Source organism: Saccopteryx leptura, chromosome 4 (assembly GCF_036850995.1).
Source record: "Saccopteryx leptura isolate mSacLep1 chromosome 4, mSacLep1_pri_phased_curated, whole genome shotgun sequence".
NCBI lineage: Eukaryota > Metazoa > Chordata > Mammalia > Chiroptera > Emballonuridae > Saccopteryx > Saccopteryx leptura.
This window is the reverse complement of record NC_089506.1, coordinates 213,590,089-213,609,321: the sequence shown is the minus strand read 5'-3', so window position 1 is coordinate 213,609,321 and position 19,233 is coordinate 213,590,089. Positions and strand designations below refer to the sequence as shown.

General features: G+C 53.6%; 2 protein-coding genes across 9 annotated transcripts in view; one reads left to right on the top strand and one right to left on the bottom strand.

The window, feature by feature from the left end:
* Positions 1-430: 430 nt before the first annotated feature.
* NTHL1 (nth like DNA glycosylase 1) lies at positions 431-6,358 on the bottom strand. Its single transcript, XM_066382890.1, has 5 exons — positions 6,188-6,358; positions 4,705-4,943; positions 2,738-2,897; positions 727-832; positions 431-629 (listed from the first exon to the last, which is right to left on the bottom strand). The coding sequence occupies exons 1-5, from the start codon at positions 6,324-6,326 to the stop codon at positions 512-514; spliced, it is 762 nt and encodes a 253-aa protein (XP_066238987.1). The 5' UTR covers positions 6,327-6,358; the 3' UTR covers positions 431-511.
* Positions 6,359-6,483: 125 nt separating this feature from the next.
* The window catches only part of TSC2 (TSC complex subunit 2), a 41,663-nt gene continuing 28,913 nt past the window's right edge, over positions 6,484-19,233 (top strand). For 7 of the 8 annotated variants that reach the window (XM_066382888.1, XM_066382885.1, XM_066382887.1 and 4 more), the window contains exons 1-11: positions 6,484-6,570; positions 7,127-7,295; positions 9,288-9,374; positions 11,555-11,665; positions 13,029-13,173; positions 14,205-14,322; positions 14,736-14,784; positions 15,177-15,302; positions 15,645-15,718; positions 16,758-16,884; positions 18,421-18,564. In XM_066382888.1, coding sequence (XP_066238985.1) covers positions 7,158-7,295; positions 9,288-9,374; positions 11,555-11,665; positions 13,029-13,173; positions 14,205-14,322; positions 14,736-14,784; positions 15,177-15,302; positions 15,645-15,718; positions 16,758-16,884; positions 18,421-18,564 — 1,119 coding nt within the window. In that variant the 5' untranslated portion in view covers positions 6,484-6,570; positions 7,127-7,157. The remainder of the gene's footprint in view (positions 6,571-7,126; positions 7,296-9,287; positions 9,375-11,554; positions 11,666-13,028; positions 13,174-14,204; positions 14,323-14,735; positions 14,785-15,176; positions 15,303-15,644; positions 15,719-16,757; positions 16,885-18,420; positions 18,565-19,233) is intronic. The other variant, XM_066382889.1, reaches the window with a different exon arrangement.

The window sequence follows — 19,233 nt, the reverse complement described above, 5'->3', positions numbered from 1 at the left end:
TCTGCCCTGGCCTCACCCCCTGCCCACACAGGTACACGAAGGTCAGTCCTCATACCCTGTGGCACACAGCCTGGGCCTCCTGGTGCTCTTTTGGAGGCCAGGTGCCTCTGTAAGCACTGGGAGTGGGGCCTCCTGGCAGAGCCCAGGCTCTCAGGGTGCACAAGTTCAGGAGAGGGGGTGTTTCTGGGCCCCCAGCCAGCTGCTGAGGGAGGGAGGAAGCCCAGGCCTGCAGCGTCCCCAGCAGCTGGATACAGCTGGATCCCAGGATCCATCTCTTCAGTCTGGGCTCCTGCACCGCCCCCAACCCCCAGTACTGAGCCCAAATTGTCACGTCCACATCCTGGCCTCCCAGGCAGCCCCATTTCAGACACGTTAATAAGGGAACGCAAAGCTCATGCACCCCACCAAAGGGTAGAAGTCAGATCGCAACTGTTGCAAACCCGCAAGCTTTATTATGAACAGGCTGCAGCCCCCCCCCAGCAAAGTTGCAGAACAGACGTGGCCTTCAGAGTCACTGTGCAGCTGGGCACAGGGCCTGGTTGAGGCAGGCATGGCATCGCGGGCGGACGGGCAGACAGATCTGCTGGCCAAAGCCCACCAACAGTCCGTTAATCTCACTCCACAGGTCCCTATTGGGATGGGAGTGAGTGGGTTATTGCAGAACAAAGTAGAGGAGGGAGGGAGGGAGGGAGAGAGAGGCGTCCCGCCCTGCCCCTGTTGAAGTACCTGGGCAGCCACTCCTCCAGGGCTGCACGGGTACCCTCGGGGTGTTTGGTTACCTTCTTGGTCCACCTGAGTCGGTTGGCAATTCTGTGCACATGTGTGTCCACAGCTGCTTAGAGACAGGGCAGGGTGAGTAAGGGGCACACTAGCAGCAGGCCCAGACCACCTCATTCTTGTCCACGGCCCCACCCTTAGCCCAGGTTGGTGGAGGAGGCCCAGAACTGCATAATACTGGCCACCAACACAAGAGTGGGTCACCAGGCCACCCTACTGCTGGGCAGGGGCTGCAGCCAGAACCCAGAGGACTGGGGCTTTCGCTTGGGGTGCGGGGAACAGTGCCTCATGGCCCAGCCACTGGCTAAGGGTGCCGGCATGAGGTCACTGCCTGCAGCGCCAGCACCTGTAAGGACAGAGTGAGAGCACAGCCGGGCCAGCTGCAGCTGTCGTCCATTTGGGTCACAGCCCCTGATCCTGTTCACAGGCCACCCCAGGGCTCAGCCTTGGTACCTGATTGATCATGCAGGCCTCCTGTCCAGCTACCTGCAGCCCCCACCTCCTCCTCCTATTTGTCAGAGAACACCATCCCCGCATCAGCTTCCTCCTCTGCCGTTAACAAGCCCAGGTAGAGCGGTTACACCCTTGGGTCCCATGACCTCAGTTTCCTCTTCCAAAACATGGAGGCAACTATGCTTCCTATCACCCAGAGACCCAGCCTAGGGCCAGACCACACTGTGAACTTCCTGTGGACTGGTCCAGGAGGGCAGCTGGTTCCCTCGCTTTGTGGTCAAGGCTCAGGCCTAGTGCCTTATCCAAGGTCACCCCATCTGGGTGACAGAGCTGGGTCAGCTTTCTCATTGAGGGGGCCCTGGGGAAGCCCCTGGGAGGCAAGGCCTACTCTCCTTAGGGTCGCCCTAGTGTGACTGGGCCCACAGACAACCAGAAAGGATGCCATTCTGAAACTCCTGCCTGCTGTGTCTACTATTCCCAGAGCCCTGTCTGTCAGCGTGGTGGGCAGGGGGCCCTTCACCCACAGACCGGCTGACCACTTGGGGAAGGAGCAGCTGAGGACAGCCACCCAGATAAAGCTCAAGTGTCTGCTGAGAGGCCAGGGTCTTCAGGAGCCCTAGTGGTGGGTGCTTTTGCCCCGGCCCCCTCACTGGCCTGGTTCTGGCTCTCTGGGGCTGCCCCCCCCCCCAGCTGTCCTCCTACTTACAGGCAGCAGCAGAAAAGGGGTCCCACTCCAGGGGGCTGCAGAAGTCCCAGAGAACCACTGGGGTTGGGGAGTTCACAAAGAAGTTGTGGGTCAAGTCTTGGTTTCTGGGCTGGCTAGGCCTTCGCTGGGCCCTCAGCCCCTCAACTCTGGGCAAAGACCTTAGGAAGCGGCTGCCACACCCTGACCTACAGTCTGTCTCCACACAGAGATGCTCCGAAGACACTGGACCCTGGACCCACGAAAGGGATTCCAGGAAGGGGCTTCCCCATCCCCAGCTCCTCCTCCCTACCCTCCTAGCCTGTTCCTCCACTCCTTGGGCCCCCCCGGCCTTGACAGCGCTACCCCTATCTGCCCATGCTCATTTGAGTCTCCTACTTCTGGCCCTCTTTCCCACTGCAAGGCTCTGCAGAGAACACACTTCCTCCTCTTGGCCCCCCCTTACCCATCAGCTCTTGGCTGAGTTATCACCTCCTCAGGAAGTCTTCCCAGATGCACTCCCCTATTAGGGCTCTACCCTCACAGTAAGGATGGTGTGATGTCTCTTCCTCAGGCAGCATAAATCCCGAGCCCATCCCCAGAGCCCAGCACAGAATAGGTGCTCAGCAAATGGGAGCTCTGTCCGTTAGTACTCATCTGAGGGTGAGACCAGCCCAACTCAGTTCCGGGAACACCTTTCTGACTCTTGGGGCTCAACTGTGGATGAGGAGACCCGATTTGGGGGTCACAGAATGCAGGGACCCCTGGTAGTGGTCAGGAAGCTCAGAGCTGGCCGCACTCTCCTCATGGGTTCATGCCACTCACCGATGCCTGACACAGTACCCCAGGCCACAGCCATGGCCAAGTGCGCCATTTTGGGCCCGACGCCTGGCAGTGCCACCAGCTCTGCTACAGAGGCTGGGATGTCCCCGCCATAGTTCTGCTGTAGGATGGCACTGGTCTGCTTGATGTACTTCACCTTGGTCTGAAAGATTGGGGAGTAGGGGGGTCAGTTCTGGAGATGGGAGGTAGAGTCCAACCTGGGAGGACAAGGCCCAAGGGAGAACCACAGGCACCCAAAGCTGCCTGTCACCTGCCCAGGACATACTCAGAGGCACCTGCTTGTGTCTCTCCACCACAAAAGGGTAGGAATGACCCAAGGGCAGCAAGCAGCCTGAGGGAGGTCCAATGCAGGCCTGGACTCCTGCCTCCAACCTGTTTGGGCCAATGACATGTCTGTGGGGTCCAGCTTGGGCTTTCCCCAGCCCCATTATTACCTCCAGAGGCCAGGAAGGCTAAGTAGGACCAGCCATGCCAGGAGCTGTTTTCAGCAACACCTGGGCCTTCAGGAAGGAAGGCTGGAGCCTGGGGTTCCCTGCCAGCCAACAGGCCAGCTAGGCAGTTCCCATCCTGTGCCTGAGCAGACAGGGCTATTTAAAACCCATCTGACACACTGCAACCCACAGCAGTGCCATGGGGATGTAGCCACACCCGCCTGGCCACCTTCAACAGATCAGCCTGCCCGCCACCCTGGGCTGTGGCCCTTGATACTCTGAAGGGAAAAGGGTGACACGCTCCAGGGAGGCTCAGAATAAACAATGGGTGGGCAGCCTCAGCGTGAAAGGGAAGGGCCAGGAAGCTGGGTGGGGAGGTGGAGGAAGGAAGGGGCGGGCTGAAACAGGAAAGGCCAAGGAGTTCCAGAGCCTGGACTCCAGACCCCACTGCCTGTCCCCTGTGGGCTGCTCAGAGGGGTGGGGGACTCCAGTAGGAACTCACACCCAGGCCCGTGGCCAGAAATGTCCAACCCAGCCTCCTGCACTACTATACCACCCCCTCAGCCATCTGAGGTCTTTTCCAGGCCAGTGGCAACCCCTGTCCCGGTCACCATACGTTGGGCTCACCCTCCAGAAGCCCACGGGGTAGATGAGTGTGCCCAGTGTGCTGTCATCTGTCTGTAGGATGTTGTCCACTGTTAGGCCCCGGGCCAGCAGCCGCTGCATGGCACCTGCTGTCACCTAGTCTTTGGTCTGGCTGGAGAGCATCAGTGACAGCAGCACCTGGTACCTCCGTACCTGCTCGCAGTGACAGGGACCAGAATAGTCATGGGTCCCAGGTGCTCGCTGTGGGCCAGGCCCTAGCCTAGCTCTTTACCCACCTGGGAACATACGGGATATCCACCTCCTACCCACCCTGACCAAACTAGGGAAGTGTGTGGGGTCTGGCCTGGGTCTGCTTTTCATCTATAACATGAGAACAATAGTAGCAGATGCTTCTCAGAATCACTGTGAGGCTTAAATGACTTGTCACTGAACTTAGACTTATACCTATTACAATGTCAGTACAGCATCCTCTAGCTGCTGTTGTTATCTACTAACCATTTTACAGACAAGCAAACTGAAGCCCAAAGAAGCATGTACCCAAGTCACCTGGTGGCAGGGCTGGGATTAGAATCATGTTGATCAAAGGACCAGGGTCTGGGCAAAAAAGTGCAAAAAATTCTCTATCAACAAACTTACTAAACACCCCTAATGATCCAGCCACTGTGCTGGATGGAGGAAGGCAGAGCATGAGGCCCCAAGCCACAGGTACCCCAACTTGCTAAGTGGCTACAAGAAGTAAGTGATGTTGCCCAGTGCTCTGGGTCCCAAGTGTGCATCCTGTCAGGGTGGTGCCTGCAGGAGAGGGTGCCAGCCAAGAGCTGCGAGGTGTTAGGAGTATCCTGCCACAGGCCTGAAAGGAAACAAGCACCTTGTTCAGAAGGGGGTCACCAGGCATGTGGGGCCTTTGTCTACCTTTGGGGGCGCACTGGCGTCATAGCAGTGTTCAACTCCCAAATGGTCCACAGGCGCATCCTTCCCACTCCTCATGGTGCGAATGTTTGCCAGCTGCTGCCGCCAGTCCTGAGGCTCCCAGCTTGGCACCTTGAGCAGATTGGTCCCCTCTCCTTTTTCACCATCTGAGGCTTCGTAGGCTACATTCAGGCTTTGTGCCTTCCGCTGACGCTTTACAGGGTGATGGATTTTCCTTCCTTCTGTAAAAAAATGTCACTCAGTCCCTTCAGTGAGGGACACAGGTAAGGATAAGATGTTGCCTTCCGTGTGCCACTGTCCCCCCAACCAAGTCCAAATTAACATGAGAACCTTGGTAACAGCCTCCCCCACGATGCCCCCTAATTTAGTCTCCACACTATCAGAACAGACTCTGTAAGACCAAAACTGGATTGGGTCACTTGCTGGTTTTTAAAAAAAAATTTTTTTTTTTAAAGACTTTATTTATTCATTTTAGACAGGAGAGAGAGAGAAAGAGAGAGAGAGAGAGAGAGAGAGAGAGAGAGAGAGAGAGGGAGAAGGGAGGAGCAGGAAGCATCAACTCCCATATGTGCCTTGACCAGGCAAGCCCAGGGTTTTGAACCAGCGACCTCAGCATTCCAGGTCGACGCTTTATCCACTGCGCCACCACAGGTCAGGCTGGGTCACTTGCTGTTTAAAAGTTCTCACTGATTTTTCCTTGTCCTCATAATGAACTCCAAACTCTGTCCTGGCATCAAAGCTCCTGCTTACCTGGCTGGACTTGTCACCTGCCTGTTCCCTCCAGCCCCAGTTCCTCCCAACCATGCTTCTGTCCTAGTGGGTCTCCTTTTTTGGACCACTTGTCTGCTCCAATTCCTTGGGTGCCTATGGAAATCCCCTTCTCTCCAATCCTGCAGACATCATAGCAGAACAGGTTGCAGAGGCCTTGTCAAGTCTCATTCAGTGCTTAGTCCTGTGCTAGGTACACAGTAGATCCTAACCACTACAGAGTAAACACAAAGGCTATGCCTGGTGTTTATGCTTTCCTGGTCACTCATAGGCACAATCTAGCAAGGGGAGAGGACTTCTGGCTAGGGGTGTCCTGAGCACCCCACCTCTCCGAGAGGTAAGCTGCTATGAGAACAGGGCCAGTCTGTCCCACAGCGTGGCACAAGGGGAACATCCCAGGGAGCCTAGTGGGATGGGGAGAACGTCCTCGCTCAGGAGGAGGGGTGGGGGAGGTGTGAGCGCTCGGGACCCAGCCCTACCCCTGCCTCCAAGGAACAGGGCGTCATGAGGGAACCCAGCTGCACGTGGGGCCAAGCTGCTTGCTGCTGCTGGGTCCGCCTGGTCCGCCGCGTTCGGCGTTCAGGTCCAAGCCCGCGTGACTCGGAGCCCTCGAGGGAGGCCCGGGACCCCAACCCCCGGTCCCTTTCAGTCCCCTCCCTCTCTTCTCCTCCCTTTCTTGGGCTGGTCATGGCACTACCTGCAGCCGCTTCCCCCCTTTGGAGGTGCGCAGCCTCCTCTCCATTCCCCCGCGGTCCTGTCCCAAGTCCCCGGCTCAGGCTGCGGGTCACCATTCTAACTCCCGCGTCGTTCATGCCGAACTCCTCAGGACTACACATCCCGGCGGCCCCCGCAGCCCTGTCATATGATTCGACCCGCACCCTGTCTTTCCGCCCCAGGGAAGCTCAGAACTACGACTCCCAGCAAGCGGTGCGGCGGCCCTGGACGACATCCGCTGCGGAAGGGCGCACTTCCGGCCCCAGTTCGGGGGCCCGGGGGTGGGGGGTGGGCGGGAGGGTTGCGCTCCATTTCTCTGCGCCGGGACATCCCTGCGCGCCCGGCGCGCAGCAGGCGCGCCTCGGGGTGAGTGGCTTTCGGCTCCTCGACCGCTGCCGCCGGCCCAGACTGCGGTGTGGACCGGCCCCAGCGGGGCTGAGGGGAGGCGGCTGGCTGGGCCTATTCGGTGATGAGGCGGCGGGGCCGAACCCTGCAGGTGCCTGGGTCCTGGTCTAGGCCGCGCCCACCTTAGCCCGACCCTGGAGCTCTAAGCACTCCTTGGTTTTAAATCATGGCGGTGAGAGGTGTCTCTGCATCTCACCTCCCTCTGAGCGTCCTTCATATAGGAGGGAGAGAGATGGCTAACATCAGGGTTTTCTGGGCCCAGCGGCAACTGCCCTTCATCTTTAGTTCCCCTCCCTCAATGCACTGAGTCTGGCGCGGGCAGTCTGGCCTTTTCCAGGTTTAATTCTGGACAGGACAGTGTGACTGCGGTTGAGTTCTACCCAGGGGCTGTGAGAGGAAAGGTGCCCACTGGAAACCTAGGGTTCCTGGGTGGGTGGGTGGGTGGGGGGCGCTGTAGGTCCACAGGGGCAGGTCTGTGTCCAGTTGCTTTCTGAGTCTGTCTGTTTCCTTGGCGCAGAGGCATTCTCCCAGGTGCATCCCTGTCCACCATGGCCAAGCCGACAAGCAAAGATTCAGGCTTGAAGGAGAAGTTCAAGATTCTGTTAGGACTGGGAACTTCAAGACCAAACCCCAGGTCTGCAGAGGGCAAACAGACGGAGTTTGTCATCACAGCGGACATTCTGAAAGTGAGTGAGCTGCCTGTCCTCCCTGCTGGCCTCGTGGGAGGTGCAGGGAAGGCCGGGTTTGGTCTCTCAACAGGTTCCACAGGAGATGCGTTGCGTGTGACAGTTTGTGTGAGGCTGCTGTCCTCCGTACCACGGAGGCTTACATGTCTCTTCTGGAGATTTGGGAAGTCAGAATCTTGGTGATTCGGTTCGGCATTAGGTAGTATTCAGATGTCGATGTAAGAAAACCTGTTTTACGGTAATGGGGCCTGAATGCCATAGTGTCCACAGGTGATTAGGATTATGGTCAGTTAATCTAGTAATTTGTGAGAAGCCTTTATTTTTTTGTTTTTGTTTGAATCCCCCTGCCACATTTCTGATACCATGCTTTGCCCATAAATAATTGTTGAGTTTTTCCACTTTTATTTTTTTATTTATTTTCCATTTGTTGACTTGAGAGATGGAAACATCAACCTGTTTCTCCATGTGCCCTGACTAGGGATCAAACCGGCAACCTTAGCACAGTGGAGTGATGCTCTAACCAAGCTATCTGGCCAGGGCAGTTTTTCTACTTTTAAAGTGTTCCATACAGAAACAACCAAAACGTGCCTGGCCTGTGGTGACGCAGTGGATAAAGCATAGACCTGGAACACTGAGGTTGCTGGTTTGAAACCCTGGTCTTGCCCAGTCAAGGCACATACAGGAAGCAACTACTATGAGTTGATGCTTCTCGCTTCTCCCCCCTCTTTCTTTCTTTCCCTCTCCTCTCTCTGAAAATCAATAAATAAAATTTAAAAAACAAACAAAATGTATGTTTACTAACTGGTGAGTTGCCCCTTGAATGACACAGATTTGAACTGTACAGGTCCACTTAAAAGAAGGGTTTTTTAAATTAAATTTATTGGGGTGACACTGGTTAATGAAATTACATAAGTCTCAGGTGTACAATTCCATAACACATCATCTGTATATTGTATTGTGTGTTCAGCACCCCAAGTCCGGTCTCCTTAAATGCAAGTTTTTATGAGTGTGTGTGTCTATGTGACAGAGACAGAGAGAGAGGGACAGATAGGGACAGACAGGCAGGAAGGGAGAGAGATGAGAAGCATCAATTCTTCGTTGCGGCTCCTTAGTTGTTGATTGATTGCTTTCTCACATGTGCCTTGACTGGGGGGTTACAGCAGACCGGATGACCCCTTGCTCAAGCCAGCGACCTTGGGCTGAAGCTGGTGAGCCTTGCTCAAATCAGTTGAGCCCACGCTTGAGCTGGCAACCTCGGAGTTTCGAACCTGGGTTCTCAGCATCCTGGTCTGATGCTCTATCCACTGCACCATCACCTGGTCAGGCAAGTGCAGGTTTTTAATATCCACTTGTAAGTGTACTTGCGCAGTTCAAACCTGGTTGGTCAAGGGTCTGCTGTATAAGCAAAATGTGGTACGTCCATACAAAGGAGTATTACTTGTTAGAAGAAAAGGAATAAAGCACTGATACATGTTTTAACATGGATGAACCTTGAAAACATGACAATTGAGAGAAAGCAATGACAAAGGCCCATGTAATGTATGATTCCGTTTATGTGAAATATCAAGAATAGGCAAATCTGCGGAGACAGAAGGAAGATTAGCATTTGTCAGGGCCTGGGTGGAGAAAGGAATGCGGAGAGACTGCTAATGGTTACGAAGTTTCCTTCTGAGGTAATGAAAATGTTCTAGAAGTAGTGGAGGTGGTTACAAGCATTGTAATTATAATTTAAAAAATAAATTGTGTGGGTTAAAGTGGTGAGTTTTATGTGATGTGAATTTTATCTAAAAAAAAAAAAAAAAGACGCAGTGATGGAAAAAAACTGTTTTCACTCTACTAAGATGGAATAGGAAACTGATAATTCCTAACTTCAGAGAAGTCCACTGTAAGTCTCTGAAGTGGGAAATAGGCCTAGTTCTTAGGGTGTCTGTGATTGGCAGTTAAGGGGGCCTGTTGGCTGAGCGTGGCCCTCTTTTCGTTTACCTTCTCCAGGAACTGAGTGTGGAATGTGGCCTCAGCAATCGCATTCGGGTGATAGGGCAGATCTGCGAAGTCGCAAAAACGAAGAAATTTGAAGAGGTAGGTCTGTCTCAGTTGGACAGGTTCCTGTGAGCTGTTTAGAATCTGATTTGGCCCTGGCCGGTTGGCTCAGCGGTAGAGCGTCGGCCTAGCGTGCGGAGGACCCGGGTTCGATTCCCGGCCAGGGCACACAGGAGAAGCGCCCATTTGCTTCTCCACCCCTCCGCCGCGCTTTCCTCTCTGTCTCTCTCTTCCCCTCCCGCAGCCAAGGCTCCATTGGAGCAAAAAAAATGGCCCGGGCGCTGGGGATGGCTCTGTGGCCTCTGCCTCAGGCGCTAGAGTGGCTCTGGTCGCAACATGGCGACGCCCAGGATGGGCAGAGCATCACCCCCTGGTGGGCAGAGCGTCGCCCCCTGGTGGGGGCGTGCCGGGTGGATCCCGGTCGGGCGCATGCGGGAGTCTGTCTGACTGTCTCTCCCCGTTTCCAGCTTCAGAAAAATGAAAAAAAAAAAAAGAATCTGATTTGACTCTTTCTAGGGGAAAAGTTGATAGTAGCTAACTTTGCTAGTGAACTAATACAAACCATTTTGGGTATTTAACTTTTAGTGACAGAGAAGCTTATGGAAATGCCCTGAGCAGAACCCTGAGAGACCAGTTATATGTGGAGGTTGGGGAGCAAAAGTATTAAGGCTTTTCTAGCAGATCTGAGGTAGGATTTGTAGTGGTTTACAGAAATGCACACTTACTCGTCCTCTTGTTACAGACGCGGGGGAAGGAAACCGAGGCGTGTCAGGGAAGAGCGTGGTTTAGAGGACAGTGCCAGGCGCACCAGTCTCGGTGTCTTTTGGGGAGAGGCATGTGGTTGATAGTATCAAGCAGCTTTACAGATATAAGCTATTTATTTCAGCCAGCTATTTGCAGGCTCTCTCCTGACGTCCAGTGGACAGAGTGGGAAGTTGTCATTACAGCACTTAAAGGACTCTGCTCTAGCCTTGCATGGCGTGTTGTGTGAGTGACTGGGGGTGGTGGGGGAGATGTGGACCCCACCCCTAGCAGATTCAGATCTTCTAAGGGGGGGAGTGACCCCTATATCCTCAGCCACACATTACCAAGGGTAAATGTGAAAATAAGCATCTGTGTTCATAAACTTGCCTGTAAAAGTACAGAAAGGTGAGATGTGGCTGAGCTGTCATGTGAATAGACAGGCCTAAGAGGTTGGGATAGTCTACAAGCTCAATGGCTGTTTTTTTGTGGCTTAGTTTGTACAATAGGAGCATTGTGAACGGGACAGAGGAGGTGAAAGTTCCAGTGTATCCTGAGTTGGTCAGAATGTTGGTCAGACAGCATCTGAAAGACATTTTATTCCCACTTCTAAGGAGTGAGCTTAGGAAAGTGTGAGTGGTCTGAAAACCCTGGTTAAGAAGGTAACAAGAGAGAGGCTGATTCTGGATAGCTCTAGGGAACAGGAGCCGTCTCCCCTGCTAGGGCTAGGGCTAGGGCTAGGGCTAGGTGCACTTACCTAGAAGAGGCAGGTTCCAGATGTTTGCACAGAGTTCTCGGCAGGTCAAACCGGGACCTCTTGGCAGGGGTGTGGTATTGACTGGCCCATAGCTGGACTGATGTGTTTACCCAGAGGGAAGCCAGGGGTGGATTTGAGTCAGGCTATAGGCCCAGGGACCACTGTGATGCTTCTGGTTCTGAAACTCTTCCAGTGACTTTTCCCACCAAAGTCCGAGCAAGCTCTAAGGTGAACTCCCTGCGATCTCTGGAGGCAGCCAGGACAGCTTCTCTGTCCTGCCTGCCCTTTTCCTTCCTCTAGCCTGTGGCCTGGTGAAGGTTTTTTATTTTTTTTATTTTATTTATTCATTTTAGAAAGGAGAGAGAGAGAGAGAGAGACAGAGAGAAAGAAGGGGGGGAGGAGCAGGAAGCATCAACTCCCATATGTGCCTTGACCGGCAAGCCCAGGTTTTCGAACCGGCGACCTCAGCATTTCCAGGTCGATGCTTTATCCACTGCGCCACCACAGGTCAGGCCCTGGTGAAGGTTTTGAAGTGGCTTGGAGCTATTCCCCTTGTCAGGCTCATGATCACTGTGGGCTGTGACAGTATGACAGGTACACGAGATGTGGGCTTTAGTGGCTCAAGATCTAAGTGGAAAGACTGTTATTCTGCTCTGACCTTTGTCCTCAAGTTGAGGGGTCCAGCACACCCTAATCAGTGTTCCGTCTTCGCTGGTGGCAGCATGCAGTGGAAGCACTCTGGAAGGCTGTTGCAGACCTGCTGCAGCCGGAACGGCCCTCCGAAGCTCGGCATGCAGTGCTGGCTCTCATGAAGGCCATCGTGCAGGGACAGGTAAGGGTGTTGGGTCTGTGTCCAGGTGAAGCCGGGATGGGCGTGTGGGATGATGTTGGGCTGCCCACTGACTGCTCCTGCTGGTCCCACTTGGACTCTTGTCTTTGGTAAGGGCACCAGGCACAGGGTCTGTGGTTCCCAGGGGCTCTGCAGTGAGATGGCCTGAGTGGGCATCCTGGCATCGCCTCTCGTAATCTGTGTAAAGCTGCGCAGGTTCCTGGAGCTCCCCGAGCCTCCGCCTCCTCACCTATAAAAGGGGATGCTCTGGCCTGACCGGTGGTGGTGGAGTGGATAAAATACCTACCCGAAATGCTGAGGTCGCTGGCTCTGAGTAGAGGGTTGTCCACACAATGTCAGAACTCGCCAGCTTGAGCCCAGAGATCACTGGCTTGAGCAGGGGGACACTGGCTTGGCCCCGGTCAAGGCATGCATGAGAAGCAATCAAGGTACAGTTAAAGTGAGACCTCTAAATCGATGCTTCACACCCTCCTTCTCCCTTCCTGTCTCTCTTGCTCTTCAAAGAAAAGGGTGGAGGATGCTCTGGCTCCTTCCTCCTCTGGGATGTCTGGGAGTAAATGAGGCAGTTTATGTAGAATGATAAGAAGGGTGCCTGCTACGGGGAGCTGCTGTGCTGCTGCTCTCGCTGCTCTCGCTGACCTCACTTCCCTCTCCTCGGGCTGCTGCCTGTGCTCGCTGCGCTGGGGCCAGACTGGTCTCTGCTGTTCCTGGACTGCTCAGGCCACCTCTTTTTTTTTAAAGAGAGAGAGAAAGGCAGGGGGCAGGAGTGAGAAGCATCAACTCATAGTTGCTTCTCTTGTGTGCCTTGACCAGACAAACCCAGGGTTTCAAACTAGTGACCTCAGCATTCCAGGTCGACGCTTTATCCACTGCGCCACCACAGGTAGGCTCAGGCCACCTTTTGCCATTCCTGCCTGGAAGGCTTCTTCCCCACCTCCTGTTTCCTTTACTCCTCACACCCAGCTGCCCAAGAAGCTCCGTCCCCCCTCAGTGTGGTCAGACCATTGCCGTTGTCCTGTGAGCACATATATGTTCACCCTAGGCTGTGAGAGTGGTGTGGGTCAGGTGCAGAGCTGCACTATCCCTACTGTGTGCCCACACTCATGCCCGGAACTGGATATATAATGGGTGCTTCCCACACTGGTCAGCTGATGACCAGTGAGTCTGGACTCCTAACACAAGCCGCTCCAATATTCCCAGTTTGACCCTCTTAGCCAGTTTCTGTGGGAAGGAGAAAGGGCCTCAGCATTGGGAATGTCAGAGCCTACTGCATTCTCTGGACTTCTTACCCCTGCTCAGAAAGGGGATCCTGGCAGGACTGCTGACCACACGATATTGTTTTCAGGGGGACCGCTTGGGTGTGCTCAGGGCCCTCTTCTTCAAGGTCATCAAGGATTATCCCTCCAATGAAGACCTCCACGAGAGACTGGAAGTTTTCAAGGCCCTTACGGACAATGGGAGACACATTACCTACTTGGAAGAAGAACTGGGTGGGTGCCACCGGGGGTGTGAGGTTTCTCTGGCCTTGGTGATCAGATTTAATCTGGGATGTGGAAGGCCGCCAGGGCCCTGAGGGAGTGCTGCAGTTTGCAGGAATGGCCTGCAAACTGTGCTGCACCACACAGCTCTGCTTACCTTTGTGCTGCCTGGATCAGCCACCAGAATCTTCTGGGGAGCTTGTTAAAAATGCAGAGTCCTGGGCTTCACTCCAGACCTGCTGGCTCAGAACTCCTGGTGAATGGAGCTTAGATGTGCCTTATAGATGGGCAGGAGGAGGTCTGAGCTTCCCTGTGGGAAGAGCAGGCTGCTGACCTGGGCATCAGGCTATGTCTTACCCAGAGTGCCCTGAGGTCTCTGGGGGGCCAGGGCTGCCTCACTGTGTATGCCTCATCACCTTCTTCATGCCCCGGGCCTGACTTCCAGCTCTCTCCTTTGCTGGGCTTTTCTCCTTGTCCTGATGGTGTGAGGTTTCCGTGAGTCTTGAGATTGCATGTCACTGATGGGGGGAGAAGAAAAAGGAATAAATCTGACATATGCCTTGCTGTTTTGTTGCCCAGAAATGGGCCTCAGCTGTGGCTTTGCCTCCAGGACAGGTGCTGATGGGGCCACGGTCTGGTTTTCTAAGTTTACTTGACTAATAGCCAAACGTTGCTTGTGTCTCCATGGAGAGATTCTTTCTGAGGATAGGGGTCCAGGAATCTGCCTCCTAAACATGTGTCCTGGTGATGCTGTCACTCCTAGCACTGGGGGCAGGGCTCTGAGCATCAGGTCCATAAGCACTGCTGTTGCGTCTCAGCCCAGATCTCCCTCGGTGCATGCTGCGGGTCAGTGAATTTGAATTCTAGAGCCTGTCACATACTGACCCGCTCCGGCTCCAGCTGAGCCTCATCTCGACCCTGGGTGTGCGTGCCCTGACTGTTATTGCATGACTGGTGATGGGGTTTCCTGCAGTGAGTGGGATGGGATGCATTTTCCTGGGGAGGAGGTGGTAGAAAATACATTGCTCTTCTCTTCTCCCTAGCTGAATTTGTTCTGCAGTGGATGGACATTGGCCTGTCTTCAGATTTCCTTCTGGTGCTTGTGAACTTGGTTAAATTCAACAGCTGTTACCTCGATGAATATATTGCATCAATGGTCCAGTAAGAAGAGAATGCCAATAACGTTACTTACTCTGATCATAGTCACTGTCTTAAGTCTTCAGTTCAGCTCCGTAGGGTGAATAAATCCGTTGAAACCATCAAACAAATGGAGAAGTTGGAAGTGGCCATAGCTACCTTCCACTTAAGTTGATATTTTGGGGCTTGACCTAGTATTTTTAATGGATGTGATATTATCTGATGTTTTATTTATTATTTTTGCTTTCATTTCTTCAAACACTGTAAAGTCCATGAGGGCAGGGGCAGCACTGAGCACCTGCCAGTCTGTGGGTGAGTGGGCCCCAGGGGAGATGAGCCCTCATGTAACTGATGCTGTAGAGTAATGAGAACGTAAACGACAACCACGCAACATCTGGGAATTGTCCTTTCAGTTGATTTCACACTTCCTCCAACAGCAAGATCTGCCTGCTGTGTGTCCAGACTGTGTCCCCCATGGACATAGAGGTCAGTAGCTGCCACTCTCAGAGACAGTTTCACCCTCCTTCTGGGCAGGCTGGTTGGGCTGTGGGATTAAGCCCTGTGCTGCCCCTCCCTGGCTGTGTGGCCCCAGGCAAGTTGCTCGGCCTCTCTGGGCCTCAGGGCATTTTCCTATAAGAGTGGTTGGATGAGCTCTGTTGAGGGGTCATAGTTCAGGATGGGATAACCCCCACCACCTGGGACATAGAAGTGCCTCCCAGACACTCACTAGCTCTTGTGGTTCCATGGAAGACAGCTCTTTTGTGGGGAGGGCTAACCATTGCTGACCAAAGGAGAGTGGAAAGGAGGCTGGGAGTGTTACCTGCCTGTGGGCAGCAGTCAGGGCAGAACCGATGTGGCTCCACTCTCCACCCCACCAGGTCTCTCTGCAGGTGCTGGATGCTGTGGTTTGCTACAACTGCCTGCCGGCCGAGAGCCTCCCGCTCTTTATTGTCACCCTCTGCCGCACCATCAATGTCAAGGAGCTCTGTGAGCCTTGCTGGAAGGTGGGGTCTACACTATTGTCCTGGAGATTTCTTCCCTGGAGAAAGTTATAAGCTAAGCCAGGCACAGACAGGACAAGGGCCATCTATCTGGTCTTTGATGGGTGGCCACACAACGCCGTGTTATTGGGGAGTCCAGTGACATTTTCCCAGGCGGTAGAGCTGAGATCAGGGTTTTGGTGGCATTCTGAGAACTTGGCTGCCTCTCTGTTTGGGCGGACATAGTTGAGACTTGACACAGAGGGAGCTGGAGCAGTGGCTATGCAGGACTGGCACACGGGGCTGGAGTTTGGGGCCCTGGGACTCATATCTGTCAGTCCAGCCATGGTGTGTTTTGTTTCCTAGCTGATGCGTAACCTTCTGGGCACCCACCTGGGCCACAGTGCCATCTATAACATGTGCCGCATCATGGAGGACAGGTGAGTGTGGTCCGGGCCTGGGAGGGATGGTGAGGATGAAGTGGCTGGATCAGCTGCTGCAGAACCTTCACGAGGAGGTTGTCTGTGTTGGTTCTTGCCTGGTATAGGCTAAGGGAGAGGTTTCCTGTTCCTTTGGAGTGACTTCCCTAGAAATTTGCACTAAACTAAAGTTACATACATCTTACGCTTCTGATCTCCTAACTTCTGTCATAAAATCAGAACATTCAAAACTGAACTCGTAACCTCCTTCCTTATTCTGGATCTTGTCCAGTGAGGCTGCCTCACCTTTGATCCTGTTAGGAGGCCCTTGCCCTTACCTCCCACGGCGAAATCCTCACAGGTCTTGTTGCTTCTGTCCCTTAGAGGTGGCTCAGACCTGTCCACCTCAGGCCTCCACCCCACCCCTCAGCTCTCACCTCCTCACTGGACTCCTGTACTCACTCTTAGTCTGAAGTTCATTCCTCCACCGAGTAGTATGTCAGCCTTTGCTCTCAGAATCAAAACCACCTCCTCCCTGGGTGGTCTGGCCCTGCCCCAGCCCCAGCTTCTCACTCCATCATGCCATGGTCCTCTGCACGTGCCCTTTGCTCTTGCTGGGATATTCTTCCACCTTGGCCAAATTTCTTTGACTGTTCCCTGACACCTAGGCACCGTCGTTGATTTCATGACCACCCTGAGCAGGTTTTGCTCTCGTATTCCCTGGCTTTCCTTCTTAGCTGTGATTTGCAGCAGAAACTTGGTGTCTCTTTACATAGTCCTTTGGTTCACGTCTGTGTCTCTTGCACTGTAAGCACTCTTTCATCTCCGTGCCCTGGCATCTAGCCTGGCTCCATGGTTAACAGGGATGACTGAAGTGAACATATGCAGGAATCAAATGGTTACTCCCGGCTTCTGTGTTCCCTGCCCAGTGCCCCTGCCCTCAGCTTTGCTTCTGCCCCATAAGTGCAGGGCGCTCTAAGGGGGCTGCCCTTGGGCCCCGTGGCAGTCAGACACTGGGCCTGGGCTCTGCTCACACCTGTCTTTCTGGGGACGCTTTCAGAGCCTACCTGGAAGATGCCCCCTTGCTGAGAGGAGCTGTGTTCTTCGTGGGCATGGCTCTCTGGGGGGCCCACCGGCTCTACTCTCTGAAGAACTCCCCGACATCTGTGTTGCCATCGTTTTATGAGGTAACTTGTGTTTCGTGCCACGGGAGCTGGTGAGAGGCAGAGAGCTTCCCTCGGCTGGCCCGCCTGACCAGGACAGGCCTGTGAGACTGCCGCTGCTGTGGGGCTCTGGGCTATCTCCAGTCATTTGCTTTGCAACTGGTGATAAGCTTTAATTAGGGCTGTTTGAAGGTTTCTTCCTTAAGCAAATATTATGTCTTTTGAATTTCATACCCTGAAAATTAGCATTAGGACTGCTTATGATTCCCTCAGGGATGGTGACACTCTTTTTTTATTTATTTTATTTTTTTATTTTAAGAGAGAGGGGTGAGGGAGAGAGACAGAGAGAAGGGGGCAAGGAGCAGGAAGCATCATCTCATACATGCCTTGACCAGGCAAGCCTGGGGCTTTGAACCAGCAACCTCAGTGTGCCAGTTGATGCTTTATCCAGTCACTGTGCCACCACAGGTCAGGCCGGTGACACTTTTTGGTGACGATTTCAGTTGGTAATCTCATCTCACTCTAGGTTGAGGCCAGTGATAGGGCTTCTGTTTCCATGCTGCCTGGTGGTGTTTGGAATACTTTCATTGTGTGTGTGTGTGTGCACACGCGCGCGCGCATGCATGCGCGTTACTGATTTTAGAAGAAGGGAAAGGGAAAGAGGAGAAACATCAATTTGTTATTCCACTTATGCATTTGTTGGTTGATTATTGTATGTGCCCTGATTGGGGATTGAACTTGTAACCTTGGCGTATTGGACAACACTAGCGAACTGAGCTATCTCGCCAGGGCTCTTTGTGTGTTTGTCATGTAGTCATCACAGCACCCCGGTGAGCTGGGCCACTGTATCCTCCTCATCTTACCACAAGAAGGCAGCTCAGATGAGCTGTGTCAAGTCCTGGATTGCACAGAGCCTCCTGGTGGGGTCTTCTTTCTGCCCCGCCCCTACCCTGTGGACTAGTGGAGTGTGTAGTCTTTTTTTTTTTTTTTTTTTTTTTTACAGTGACAGAGAGTCAGAGAGAGGGATAGATAGGGACAGCCAGACAGGAATGGAGATGGAGTGTGCAGTCTGTGCATTGCTTGCATTGGGGTATCTTTCAGGATTCAGTCTAGATCAGTAAGTTAGGGGCTTGGGATTTAGCCAAATCAGGCCGTTTGGAGCCAGTGTAGAAAACACTTCTGCGGCCTGACCTGTGGTGGCGCAGTAGATGGAGCATCGACCTGGAAATGCTGAGGTCGCCGGTTCGAAACCTTGGGCTTGCCTGGTCAAGGCACATATGGGAGTTGATGCTTCCAGCTCCTCCCCCTTCTCTCTCTCTGTCTCTCCTCTCTCTCTCTCTCTCTCTCTCTCTCTGTGTCTCTCCCTATCCTCTCTAAAATGAATAAATAAAAAAAAAAAAAAAAAAAAACACTTCTGCGTTCCTAGCCTGTGAGATGTGTCGGGAGTGTGGCCCTCTCAGGCATCTTCTGCTGGGTTCTGAGGGTAATGTAGTGGGAGGCTTCCCATGCATGAGCAAGAAGTGGCCGACCGTTGCCTGCTCCCTGGGCCTTCTATTCCAGGCTATGACCTGTCCAAACGAGGTGGTGTCCTATGAGATCGTCCTCTCCATAACCAGACTCATCAAGAAGTATAGGAGGGAGCTCCAGGCCGTGACGTGGGACATTCTGCTGAACATTATCGAACGCCTGCTTCAGCAGCTTCAGGTGAGGCTGGTGGGCACAGGGAAAATCACGACCATGGATAGCCAATCCCAAGGGCCCATCCCTGGGGGCCTGGACCTGTGGAGCTGACAAGCTCGTCTTATCTGGATGATGGCTGCCATGAGACTTTCCCTCCAGGCATATTTCCTGATGGTTCTCAGTGATGTCAAGTCGCCATCCACTAAAGAGAGCTGGGTTTTCCAAATCTACTCCCATCGGGGACAGGGATATGTAGTAGGCGAGCAAGGGAGCCGTGCTGGTATTGATCAGGTTTGAGTCACACGCCAGGTCACCCCTATGGCCTAGAAGTGGACCCTGAAGACAGTTCTTTAAGTGTTCAGAAAGCCAGCCATAACTTTGGCGTGATTTTGGATGACAGTGCTGACCATAGTAGGGAGGGGGCATGCTGATATGGGGGTTATAGAGATGACAAGGTTGTATCTAATAAGGACTCAGAGCTGGGCCTTCTGGGGGACTGGGATATATCAGTGTTTAGGTGGCCAGGCCAGGGGGAGGATGGGCTGGACCCTCATCCCTCACTGTCACTGATCGGCTGGCCAGGTGGTGCTTCATCCCAGAGTGGAGGGCTGGGAGACCATACCCTGGGGCCTCCAGAAGGTGCTTGAACCTCCAGGAGGCATGACGCACTTGAAGTCGGTCCCTTTAAGGTTT